We start from the raw sequence: 13,585 nt of genomic DNA, 5'->3' as shown, positions 1-13,585 counted from the left end.
TGACTTTACGAGTTTCGATAAACGATTTTTTAAAATTGCGTGACAAGGAAAAAGGAAATTTTCACGAATCGAGTGGGCATGCAAAAAGCGTGACACCTCTATTGGCACATATTCCACACCTCCTTTTGTTTTTCACCAATGGAAGAGTATAGAAAAAAAAGAAACACAAAAATGGTCAATTCTTACCGTTTTTTTTCTCTGTCCGTTGACTGGTCACTGAATTCTTCGGGCCACCATTTTGACTGACGTAGCTCTGCTCACTTTTAGCAACATCTGTAAATAATTGAAATAACAACGCGTTGTAAACTTGAGCTCTTTCTCCAAAAAACAATGTTTAAATAAGTTCATCAATACTGCTTCATTAAACGCATACTTCTTTTTTATTTCTGTACGTTGGTCTGTATCGCTCCGAATAAAGCAGCCCGAAGACTTTAATTATTGGATAAAATTAACGTGACGCGAGAGTATTGAGTTTGCGAGGGAATAGATTAATGTTTCGATCAGTGGGATGAGTAATGGAATAATCGCGTGAAGTCGATCGAGTTTAGCTACTTAGATATCGGATCGAAAATCGATAAATCGACTGGTCTGCCGGACTTGCAGGGTCTATGAATCCAGATTATGCACTGACTGCGAGCAGCCCGGCCACCCATGAAACACGTTCGATCCCCTCCCATGATTCGAATCCTACCAACACTACACTGCACATCCTGTAATACACGTAATACGACACACGTGCCCCCAGCATCACACCTGCATACCTGCAGGCTCTAATACCTTTATACTTTTTAGCCCTCTCTAACTGCGCGTACCCCGATCGGCGTTTCCCTTTCACGAAACTTAATAAACCTCCCCCTTGGTAGACTATATTTAATTACCGTGCTATTTTCATTGCGAGCCTCTGTACGATAAACTCATCAAGCTCTGCAATTACGAGGGTCTCGCTGTTTGCCGTCAGCTACATTCCGAGCGAGGGCTGCAAATATTTTCCAAAGGAATTTTCGCGTAAATTTGCGTTAAGATATCTGTTACAGCAAAGTGTTGCAAGCACGGTGTATGTTTGAGTGTGAGAATATACATGTAGGTTTGCTCCCCCACTTGACCGGGATTCATGCATAATGCCACTTCCGAGTCAGACTTCCTTCCGAGTAAACAATACCGGAACAGAGTCACTGTCGTGAGCACACCCATCCCCATTTTCCACGCTTTTCATTACGTCACGACAATCGCACGTGACGCGTGTCTGCGACCAATCCAGTCCGGAAGGCTTCAAATTGCCCTCTCTCGATGTTTGACTTTCGACACGCTCTTTGCTCCGTATCCTCCACCTACTGCCCAGGTAAACTCTGTAATTCCCCCTCCCCCTCCCCTTCTTCTTTTTCTTCTCCCTCTATACTATATAGGTATATACTTTTCTTACGAACCATGAGCCTTTCAGCGATAGCTCCCTCATGGTAATGCACCATTTTAGACGCAAAAACTCCCTCGTCCTCTTCGCACTTTCAATACCCATATATTGACTTTCAATTTTCATCCAATATTTTTCTTATAATATTACAGAAATTATCCGAGTGAATATATTTTCCCCCGGAGAGCTCCGTTACAACAATGACCTACTTACCGCATATTTTTTATATTAAACTTTGTACGATTCTCCAACTCGAGACGTATTATAGTTCCTAGGCTTTCGTAGAAAGTACCTGCTTCCAGGCAGCATATCGATTTACGCATTGTAGCATACATCGATTTTTGTAGAACGACAAGGTGAAATGAAAGTTATGTTATGGACAGCTTATAAAATATTGCGAGGTACGTGTTGGATTCTACGTATATTCTAGTTACCTAGTTCTAGGTAAAAAACAGTTTTACCTCGCCAATTCGTTTCAAACAATTTCATTTAGTAAATACACATACACATTGTAAATAGGCATTGTAAAGATCATATAAAGATATTTTGGGTAATATAATTGAATGAATATATAGAACGAAGGTTTTTCGTGATTTTTTCCCATCAACTTTGATTGACGTTTTGGGAGCGTTACCGTTGATAAGCGAATTAAATTTAACATAGGATGATGTATACATATAAGATGACGCAATATCCGATTAAAATTGTATAGATAGAGTCCTGCTTAGTGATGCGATCAGAATGGCAGTGAGGCTGGAAGAATTTCCATTCGACGTGTACGGATGCTTTGAAAAGATTAAAGCAGCAAGGATGAAGAACGACGGATGAGCCGTGAAGGATAAAGGATGAAGGATGGAAGATGGGCTTGCGGAAATAAGGGCTTGGCCGCTTCAGTCCATGACACCGCACCCATCGTACGAGTCACATTAACGTACAGCCATGTATACACACTATATAACCTTCCCTTGTTTCCCATCCTCTCTAGCCCACAAGAGCTCTTCATACAGCTTACAAATCCATTTTACTATTCCACCAACTCGATAAATATCGAATAGTTGTCGCGCGTTTGTCCGATAAATCATACAAATTATTGTTAGACATAATTTAATATATATTTGTTTGCGAAATCAAACTACACCATCCCATCGTTTGAAAATTTATATGTACGTGACCGATACGAATCATTACACTCGTTCTACAAACGCTAATGTTTACGCTAACGTTTGACAATTACCAACAATAGTTCGTCGATCGTTCGTGCACCGTGGAAACTAGGTCGTAGAATAGTACTGTTAATCAATGAGAGCGATCCATGATGTCTCAATCCATATAACAGTGAGATTTGGTTTTTTATTTTATGATAAAGTATTATTTTTGCTGGTTTTTCCAATTTGCAGGAGCCAATTAATTCTCCATTTCTCACCAACCAACAAAATTCAGTGTAAATTTGATATTGAAATATTTTAGCATTCAGACATTTTCAAACAAATCTGATCCTTTTTTTTAATAAACAAATTTCGCATTTGTTCGTATAAATTGGGTTATACAAGAATAGCTTTACTAATGAAACAATTTCCGTTCGTAAGTTGGTCTTTCGAATCATATCCGGGATATTATTACATGGAGGTATCGACCGATAGAAATCTATAAGAGTTTATAGTATAGCGGATAATAAAGCTATCAATAAAATCAATCGTACGAATTGTAAAAAGGTGAAAAAGTCATGCTCGTTATTTTCCATAATATAGAATAATAAATTGTGTGCAAGTCGATATAGAGCTCATGGGGGGGGGGGGGGGGATCAATAGAAATGATTACTTTCCTAATTATTTACCATTTTCTTGGTCGATATCGCAATGACCGGTCTCTTCACAGACACCAATCGCCTTAATAACATTCGGCTCGTCCGGTGCATCCGGTACGGCAGTTTCAATCTTCTCTCTCAATTGGTCCATTGGTTGTAGTCGTCGAAAAGTCCCTTTTCCATTTTCATCCTGCGTACGATCCGTAATTGAATTTACTTCTCCAGACTCGCTTTCCAACACGAGATTATTATTCGTCGATTCGACAGGACACTCCTCATCTCGAAATCTCACCGTTTTATTCTCCTTTCTCCTCGATGATAATTTCCCAACAGATTCGTATTTGTTCTTTAAAATCGACTCGGGATCTAGCATGATCATCACCGATCCCTCGATCCTCGAAGATCTTCCAGTAATTTCCTTCGAACCTTTAGGACTGGAAGTCCTTTTCAGCAAAATTTCATCGTTATAGAAACGAGCATCATCACCGTCACTCGTGTCACGATTATCGATAAGAGAATCGTTTTTGTTATTAATTTTATAATGGTCTTCCGGTCCTTTCGACAACGCCACAGTGTTCATACGCAAGAAGTCCAAGGTATTGAGCTTGTTCTCGAAATTTTGCCTAGTTTCTGTATTTCTGAAGGAGGGAGGAGGATCGATGAGAAACTTAAGAGCCTCCAGGTGTTCCTGGTATTCACGCTCGAGCTGTTCGCTGTTCCTCCAGGTTTCCTCGGTTACCCTTTTACCGTCCAATTCTTCGGGATCCCCTTCGTACCTCGCTGATTTCAACGATTCCTCAACGAACTTTATTCTCCTCTTGCCCTCCCTCCCATCCCTCTTCTTCGTCTTCCTGCGTCCCTCGTCTTTCATCTTTCGTCTTTCCACCCTCAATTTAGACCTGGATTTTCCTCTGGATCCCCAAGGAGCACTCAGCTTTCGCAGAATCCTCGGTAAACGAGCTGTTGCGGCGTATTTCAATTTCTGCTTCGGCTTCTCGCGAAATATACCATCCGCTGGACGTTTCGTCATGATCAGGGGATTTGACGTTTCGCTGGAATAAAAATTCCGCGATGGACCCGCCTCCTCCATCGCAGCCCAGCATTGCGAACATGGCAGAAGCTTCATTTCGTGTTGCTCGATCACGCGAAACCTAATACCCCCCAAACTTCATTCCTTCTGTAATTTCACACCCCTGTTTTCATTAAAACCCCCACTCGTGATCCTCCTCTATCGAAAATGGCCCTTTCATCTTTTATACATTCAACACTCGTTTTCACAGTCCATGATAATCAATCTTCTGTAAAAAATATGAAAGATGAAAGGACTATTTACTCTTCATTTGATATTTCCTTTACAATCCACGCAAAATCCTTGATCATATTTTTTTCTCCATTTATGGTATTACGTAACTCGCACGAATTCATTTAGCGAGCCAGGTATTGTAGATTTGAATGAAGCGGACATTGTTGGTTAAATGCGTTATTTATGTCCATACAATTCATTGTGTGTATCATTGATATTGCTATCAATAGATGGTTAATTAATCGAGCAAATTCGCCACGGGTAAATACGATTCTTTCGATTTTATCCAGATCGTGACGTCAGGCTCATTTTTACGTAATACCATTCGTTAATCTTATTCCGTATACAGTGTATACACGCTCTGAGCAGGTGGAATATAATTAATTTCGATTAGAACTCGAACAATCTCGTTTAGCAAATGCATACGTTGCACCGTGTACTCGAGGTGGATCGTTAAAAAATTGCAGCACGAACGTCGTTCACCAATGTGTTTCCCTCGAAGGACGGATGAATTTTGGGAAGAGTCGATGAACTTTCAGCACTGATGGACCAGCGTTTTTGGATAGATTGGGATAACTGATTAGCGGTGTGAAGGAATTCTGGAGTACGCTCGACAGAGTGTAGGCAAGTACTGGCAGCTCAAAGTTCGAGAAGGAAGAAGAAGAGGGTCGGCTTCTTGTCGTAGGGCGTCTTTTAAGTGGAGGGTGCGGCAGTCTCGTGTAAACACGTAGGTGTAACAGTAAGACAGGTGGGTATACGCACCACTACAAGCGCGAAGGTAAGATTTCTCGGTGTGTACAAAAGCAGGTGTGTCATCCGTGAGCCTTCACACACTCCGATTCAAATGCAACGGTACAGACACGCTGTCTGCGTGCTCATCCTGCCGTAACACCGAACCCAATTTGCACGAGAGAGACAGAAGAGGACCGACTATAACGTATTTATTGAAAATTTGCTGCTAAAGCACTTTGCCAGCGGAGAACCACTTTTTTCCTTGCAAAAATTTTTGGTTAATTTCATTTTTACTCCACGCACATTCGTTATTTTCGTCTCAATTTTTTCTAATTATTTACTGAAAGACTTTGTAGCTATATATGGTGGTTTAAATTGATTGAAAGTACCTTCTACTATATGCGAAATATCAGAGTGGATTGTGTATTACACTGATACTTTCTTTTCCAAGCAATTGTTCCTAATGCTTTTGCGAAATTATTCTATGAAATCTATTTTATGAGGCTTTAAAGTAGAAATTGCATGTTCCGTGGAGTGTCGACAAAGGATTTCAATAAGCCCATGACGATGGGAGCGCCCAGGCTAATTGGGTCCATATATTATTATTATATACCTTTGAGTCGAACAGCCCACGCTTGAAATTACCAAATTACTGCATGTAACTTTTGACACATCCCTCCACCTCTCGAGTCATCGACAATCATCATGTGATACTGAGGGATTAATCGTAATCGGAATAAACCTTTTCAATTATGCACGACTCCCCCCCCCCCCCCCCACTTTAATCCCAACAACATTCCAGGTCTGACAAATCCGGCTTATAGGTATCGTAGGATTCAAATGAGAGTTCAACCAAGAAATACAACATGATACTGCAGAATAATACTATAGTAATGGATAAAATCGTATTATCCAGTAATCTTAAACAATTTGACAATAACAGAAACGTATTAAGGTTCCTCGTTATAAACTAAAACTCACCTATCCCATTTTTCTTTGGCTCCGGTGATACGATTCGTTTGCTTGTGGTTGTTGTAGTTGTTGTTTCTACATGAATAAAATATTGTTACAAGAAAATTCAAGAGTGTGCTTGATTTTATATAGTCCAACTTAACGAATTCTTACTTTTTAAAATTTCAGTAGATGTGTTTTCTTGCAAGCTGCTTTTGTAAATTCGTTTTTTTGGAGAGCTAGCGTTTTCCCTGAAAAATGTATAAAATGTTAATTATAACGTTATATCCGTTGCAGTTGTAAAGGAAAATAAAATTTAGTAGATGACTGGCTTACTGATTGAGTCCGAGTTTTAAATTATCACCGGCATTCCGTAACAAAGCATGAGCTTCGGTGTTGGTTAATTCTCTGGTACTTCTACCGTTGATGCTACTTATCAAATCTCCCTCTCGTACACCCTGTTGAGCAGCTTTACTCCCTGGATTCACCTGTAACATTCATAAATCATTGTTATTGATTACTACTATTAGTATTATTATTATTTCCACGATAAAAGTATATTGTGTATTATTTCAAGAGAGGATAAACAATGATTTATATTCCACCACTTTCTATAAGTACTCCTAATAACGTCCAATTAATGAAGCGTACAGTTCCAGATTTTCAAAAGGGTATAATGATAAGCGTTCTCACCGTGGTCACGCGTCTTCGTTGACTTGGCGAACAGAATTTCAACATGGCGGATTCTCGAAGATTATCAAACTACACGTAAACAGTACACCTTGGCTTATGTAACATCTTTGCACATCGATCGCGAAAGGACTAAGGTTGGTAAATTAATCTTGAAATTTGTTAATTGCAATAATTAAAACAAGACTTCGAAAATCCAGTTACATGAGGATACAAAGAGAGAATAAGACTACTTAGAAGTATGGATCTTCAAAAATTTCTATTCATAATGGAAGCACGAAAATCTGGCTGAGATTTGTATTTGCAAAAATGAAAATTTTGCAATGTTTAACAAAGAAATTTGAAATTGGAAGAGCAGAGATGGTGAAATGAAAATGGCGGAATGTGGTTGTTTAATCGTGTTGAAAGTCTAGTAGAGACGAGAGAGAAGGTGGAAGCAGTGCTCCGGGTTTGTGGAACAAAAATGGCGTGGTTTGAGATTGAGTAGGTGAGAAGAGTGGCGAGTTGGGAGAAAGTGCCGTTGGCTAAGGGAGAAGGAAGACTGTGGAGGGTCCCTTTGGGTAAACTGCACTGCAGGGTGCATCCACGTCGTTGCATCGGCGACGCCGCGGCGCCTCTTTTAAAACGCTCACCTCTCACCATCTCACAATACGCAAGTCTTTCCACAAGCTCGGCTGACCTTACTCCACGCTACGTCAGCCTTCCATAATTTTTCCTCGAGCTTGGTAAACAACAGCTTGCAAACAATTTGCAAAAATCCTATAAAAAACACAGCACTCTCTGCGAAAAAAATCACTGTGCAATCTCGGAATGAAATGATTTCAATTGTACGAAGCTCTGAAAGGGAGCTTATTTCTCGATGCTTGACGACTCAATGGAGCGTAAAATATTAAGTACATAATAGGCTTAGAATTAATTAAAGAAACAAACGAGGATCATCAATAAAGGGGTAGTTTCGTTTGTGGATGAAGGAAATTTATGCAGGTCTACTGCAATAAAATTTAAAGGATGAACGTGAGTTACTGTACATATACAATAGCGACAGAAGGATTTAATTAGAAAGTCTATAGGGGAAAAGCAATTAAACTCAGCAGTTCGAAGTGGCGAACGGAAAAATGCATCCCGGAAGATGGTGCGAACGTGCTTGCTGTTATTGTTCCCAGCATTTTACAATACTTTAAAAATATCAGTGATGGTAGTACAAATTTTTAAACTATTGTCACTGTACCTGATTATTAAATTCTGATAACAATAGAACATCCAAGAAAATTGATTAAATGATTTATACCAGCTTTTAGATTTCGCGAAAATGATATATAATTCTTGAAAGTTGTTAAATGATTTATAATGATACGCTATGCATTGACAAGTACTAATAAACCAACCATTGCCCAGTGATCAGTTTCCAATGGGTCAATTGCTTAAAAATGAGCAACGCTCCTACTTGCCGTTTACTACTTGCTCGAGAATGAAGATTCAATTATTGACTATTACTGTGTCATGAGTATTGACACTGATGCACCTTTTACCGATGCTCCGAGCACACTGTCTGCTGTTATTATTTTATTCCATTACGATCCGAACCTGCATGACACTCGATACATTGACGCCCCTCAAGTTATCGCAGAAAAATATTTCAGATGGAAACCAGACGGTTTATCACGAACCGTTAAGGTAGCTTGAAAATTATTTCAATTTTTTATTTAACATAAATTAATAAAATTGAATAAAAGCACTTGTTTATACCTTTATCGAGGATTCGTTAGACAAATAGTCATTAGGACTAAACGTAAATCGGAAGATGAGCCGTGAGGTAATTCGGTTAAAAATACACAGAGGGCATCTCGGCATTCACGACTTTTCTCAAGGCGCTCAAAGAAAAATCATCTGTGGGCGATAAATCGATTTTCGACAACCTTGAAAATAATATTTTTTTCAAGCTGCTGAATTGTGTAAAAATAAAACACTGATGGTTGTTGCGAGACGTCTGAAAGATTACGTCTAATGGACAAGTCTAATGAGAGGGAGAGAGAGAGAAAATAGAAAGAGATCAAAAGATAGAGATAGAGAGAGAGAGAGAGAGAGAGAAGCTTCAGCACAAGATATATTCTCATCAATGAAAATTTCAAGGAACATAAAAGATTTCATATCACTGTAACATTACCTTGCCAAAATCTATTTTAAATGCACGAAGAGACAGCCACGACGAAATTCTCTATATACACTACAGTCGCCGAACGTTTTCACGCGGCACGTGAACATCTTCCAGCTTAAACGTCTTAATGTATAAAAATGTACATTTTCTTATTAAATAAAAAAAAACCAAGAGATTCTTTTCTTTCCTAATTGACGAAGCGGAGTTAACTCACCGTGGTTGCTGGCCATCTTCTTGCAGCACGCAAAGATCTCGGAACTCGAACGTTTAACCATAAAAAGAAGAGAAGAAGAGATTCTCCCTTGAGAAAATAACTAGGAAAACATTTTTACGATGAGCTTCACGTACATATTTATGCAGACTTAAGATTCAGGAAGGAAATTTGCAAGAGGAATTTTCTTAGTGGCGATAGTGCCGAGATGTTCGGTTCACTGCGGTGTCTGCGAGCCAGTAACCAGTGCCTAGGACAATATTAGAATCGCGATTCTCTCTCTTTCACTCTTACTTGTTCTCTCTCTCTCTCTCTCTCCTCTTCGTCGGCTTCTCTCCTCCTCTGTCTCCCTCCCTCAAACTCTCCTTTCCTTCTCCTTTCCCCGTCTTTCAATTTATCTCACACGCTCTCCCTCTCTCTAGTCTCCCCCCCCCCCCCCCTCTTTCACAATAAACAAATATGTACAACCAAAATCAACACTGGTCGATCGATTAATTCGATGACGTAAAATGCAATACTCATAGATAATTACAACTAATTTTTTAATTCAATCCCAAATTTAAAAATGGAATATAATATATTTCCACGTTTCTCTGACAAAGTAACATTTTTGGTATATGTGACGTTAAATTAATTGGATTTTCTACCTAAATTGTCATAATGAAGTAAAAGCTTTCGTAATTGGTACGCGCGTTAGTTTTGGCCAAGCGAGAGATTTTTCATTAGTTTGCCAGATGGTCAGCGTAATAGATTATGGTATCCCGTAAAAGTAACTCTGTTGGCCGATGGCGTCATTGGAGATAAAAATACGGTATAACAGTGTGGCCATAATAAATTCATAATTATACGAATAATTTCGAAGAAGTGGCTAGTGGGGCTACGTTACGCGACTCGTAATCACGCGGGTGAAAGGTACACGTGAATGTTGAATGTAAAATGGCGCGTGCTAAGGAATTTTCGAGGAGGAAAACAGTTCATGGAAATTCATGGTCAGCTCCGTGGCATACGTAATTAGGAAATATAATACGAAGAGTTCTTTTAAATGATACAGTAGAAGAGAGTATAGAGATACGTCTTGGGTGCGGCAGATGGGCGCGGTAGAAACGCGACACATTTACCATTCTGACACTGGAAGAACACGTGGCCTACCCCATTAGTGCGTGCAGATCTTGAGAGATAAGATTACTTTGCAGGAATCGTCGATAGATCGCTAAATAAATTGGTTCTCCAGTTAAACTAAATATATCGAGCAAAGGGCCATTAAGTTTTATCATCTCTTCATCGTTCATAAATCAATAAACTTTCCTATTTAAGATAATCAATTGTAATAAATCACACGGCGCGAGCGTATATACGTAATCCAAAGTGACATAAATGCAATAAATAAATTTAGGCTGCGATATCGATCAGCCATAATACGTACGTGGGGCAGAATTCGACTGCGAGGCCCTCCGCAGGCGTAAAAATAGAACCAACGGCTGGTATATCATCCGAAATTAATTAGTGGCCGGACTTGAATGACAATTAACTAATTGTACGGGAGCCACGTGCAGTACGGTGTATACGTTTAATCTCTCATCTCGCACGAGAATGCAGGAGGGCGAGGGTTTTCATTTATCCACTCTCGAGTTTCGCTCTCTTCGAGCGTGTTGATCAGTTTCGACTTATCGCCTCTGGTATATTTGATGCTTTGCAGAAGCGTAACGAAAATATCGTATGACGCTCATACTCGACTACTAAACTACCTATATGTACCTATACAGTATATTAGAGACGCTTTCACAAACTACGTAACTGATATCCTGTGGACAGCTGCAAAATCGAAAGTATATCTCCGCAGCGTTTTACGATCGATTTCAATTATAATTATACCTACGTATATATATTATACTGAAAATAGTATCCAATTCCCTGTAGTTCGCTCAACGAACGCCACGAATCTTTGTCTCAACTCGCCAATGATTACCGTGATACCAATGCGTTAACATCGAGTGATAATAATAATAAGAATGATAATAGGGATTTAGCACAGGGTTTACAGGCGAATTTTGATTTTTGCCAAGAGGTTTATCGTTCAATTTCAAGGAGAGAATCTTGGCCTCGTCTAATTTTCGTCTTGCTACCATTTATGCGTCGTTATCTTGGACGGTGCATCGTGCATAACCGCATTTACACCCGCATCTTCCTGCCGGCGCTCGCCGCTCTAATTACAGCCGTTAAGGTAGATGCAATGATCCAGAGTAATTGGAGCTGGCTATGTGGAGAAAGCCGCACGCTCCACACACCTTTCATCATTCCTCCGCAGTCTACACGCATCCTATTACGTTTTATCCCTCGACCTCTTGACAAACCTCTAAATTCTCCTTCGTTTTTTTTCGCATTTCCAAAGAAAACACAGAGTACGCTAGTTTTCCTATTATTACGTTAATTAAATTCTTTTTCAGGGACCATTAATGATCTTTATACGTGTCACGTGTTCTTGTAGTAGAACAATGGTGACAGATTCTGTGTTGTTATTTATGGAATTATAATATAATAAATGTTATCTTCGAACCTTGTTGCGATAAGTGCTGGGCAAGCAAGCCCATTGCGCGTAACTCATGTGGACCATCTTGACAGATCTGGTTTTTCAGCAATTAAATGCCTCGGACAAATAAAGAATCTCTTAAACGCTCTTAATTCCCTGGCAATTACTCCCGTTCCGTCTTGTTAAGCACTTTATGGCTCGTTCGTTTTTTCACTCAATCTTCACTGCTATCGCTTCATTAAAGTTATACTCAATTTTGGTTTTTAAACTTTTCTCCTGTGCCTACCACCACTCGACCGATTTCTGTGAAATATTCATTTTGAATCAGAGAATTCGTTACTGCATTTTTAACTCTACTTTCCCACGCTTTTCAACCCAGCGAGAAACAACCAAGTTCTTCCGCGTTGACACTTCTCTATCTCACGAACCAATTGCAATTCTCTGAGTCTATTCACGTGCAACTGATCGTAGAATGTGCCAGGTAAAATGTTTATCAATCGCTGTGTAACTTTGTTGCAAAGTGCAGAACGTACAGGCTGCGATACAACAATTCTTGTAGAATAAATATTGTGGTGAAAATTGTGCAAATTTTTAAAACACTCTTTTTATCGACTGTTATTTTAAAGCAAACATTTTTTTTCTCACTGATATAAGACACGATTCACTTTTAATGCAGCTGGCTTATAAATAAGCTTGCGTGATTCATCAAGGTTTTCAGGAATTCCCATGATACGACTTTTGTCAAAGGAAGTGAGGGTTTTTGGAAAATGATGAAAAATGTTGAAGAAAATTCAGGAGAGAGGCGGGTTTATCGGTGGGAAAGGAAATATCGCGGTGAGATAGCTTCACGACGATCGTACTCCAGCAAGCAATCGCTGCCACTGGCCCAAGGAACGACAGCAACGGCTTGTTCCGTGTAGCTAAGGCATATGGGACCGTCAGGGCCGTACAAAGAAGGGATCTTTGTACCATTTAGGGAGAGCCCTGGAGCCCTTCCTCATAAATTTTTCTCCTACGTCACAAACCACAATTTTATGCCATAAATCACATTTCAAATGACTACCATTTCCCTATTACCTCACGCTTATCAATTAACTCGTTACTAAAAAAATATATTATAATTACAAACAGAGATATAATATCAGGTATTAAATCTGTCATGCATCTACATCATTTATCAGATGAGGAAACATAATGTGAACCAGTTTGTCAGGTAGAAGGTTAATAAATCTTATCGAAGCCTTGCTCGAAGAAAAGAAGGTACAAATTAAAAGTGAAAATGAACTTTAGACTACAGTTTCATTAATACCATAACCGGAAACTCGCGGAAAAGAATTATGCAGAGTACGCGTAAACTTGTCATAATATCGATACGCCGAATGATAAATTACACGAGCAAGTGGACAGACGCGTTAATAAATTTTCCCGAATAAAATCGTGAAAGAGAAATATGAATATTTTTGTTCGTCTCGCCGAAAACTGTCATGTTTCATAACGAGTAAACCTATACATCAGGCATGCTTGTTAATTTCTCTTAAATTAAGCAAAAATGGCAGAAAAAATGATATTGCGAGTAAAGAGGGGCTTGAAAGTGAGAGGGTTTGGCTTTGAGATGCAGGAGGATAGACTTAGGTGCAAGGCTTGAAGAATTTTAGGCACGGAGGTAGCTGAGTAGCCGCGAGTCTAAGAGGCTAAGTACAGAGTGGAGGTTGGTGGAAGTATAGCGTGCTTATCCGGCCGTACGAGTGTACACACGTTTTACGTTATGCGGGCGTAAGTGAGCGTGAGTTTGAAAGGGGCGAAC

General features: G+C 39.5%; 1 protein-coding gene across 1 annotated transcript in view; it reads right to left on the bottom strand.

The window, feature by feature from the left end:
• LOC136774538 (uncharacterized) overlaps window positions 1–13,585 on the bottom strand; it is a 55,496-nt gene that overhangs the window by 34,763 nt on the left and 7,148 nt on the right. Inside the window, exons 3-6 of the mRNA XM_066728910.1 lie at window positions 6,535–6,686; window positions 6,373–6,449; window positions 6,229–6,294; window positions 187–273 (exon numbers count right to left, since the gene is read on the bottom strand). Of these exons, the coding sequence (XP_066585007.1) occupies window positions 187–273; window positions 6,229–6,294; window positions 6,373–6,449; window positions 6,535–6,686 (382 nt within the window). The remainder of the gene's footprint in view (window positions 1–186; window positions 274–6,228; window positions 6,295–6,372; window positions 6,450–6,534; window positions 6,687–13,585) is intronic.

This window comes from Prorops nasuta, unplaced genomic scaffold (assembly GCF_024137725.1).
Source record: "Prorops nasuta isolate Cenicafe-Biocafe unplaced genomic scaffold, Cenicafe_Pnas_1.2 PNAS00006, whole genome shotgun sequence".
Classification (NCBI taxonomy): Eukaryota; Metazoa; Arthropoda; class Insecta; order Hymenoptera; family Bethylidae; genus Prorops; species Prorops nasuta.
This window is presented reverse-complemented; position numbering and strand designations above follow the sequence as displayed.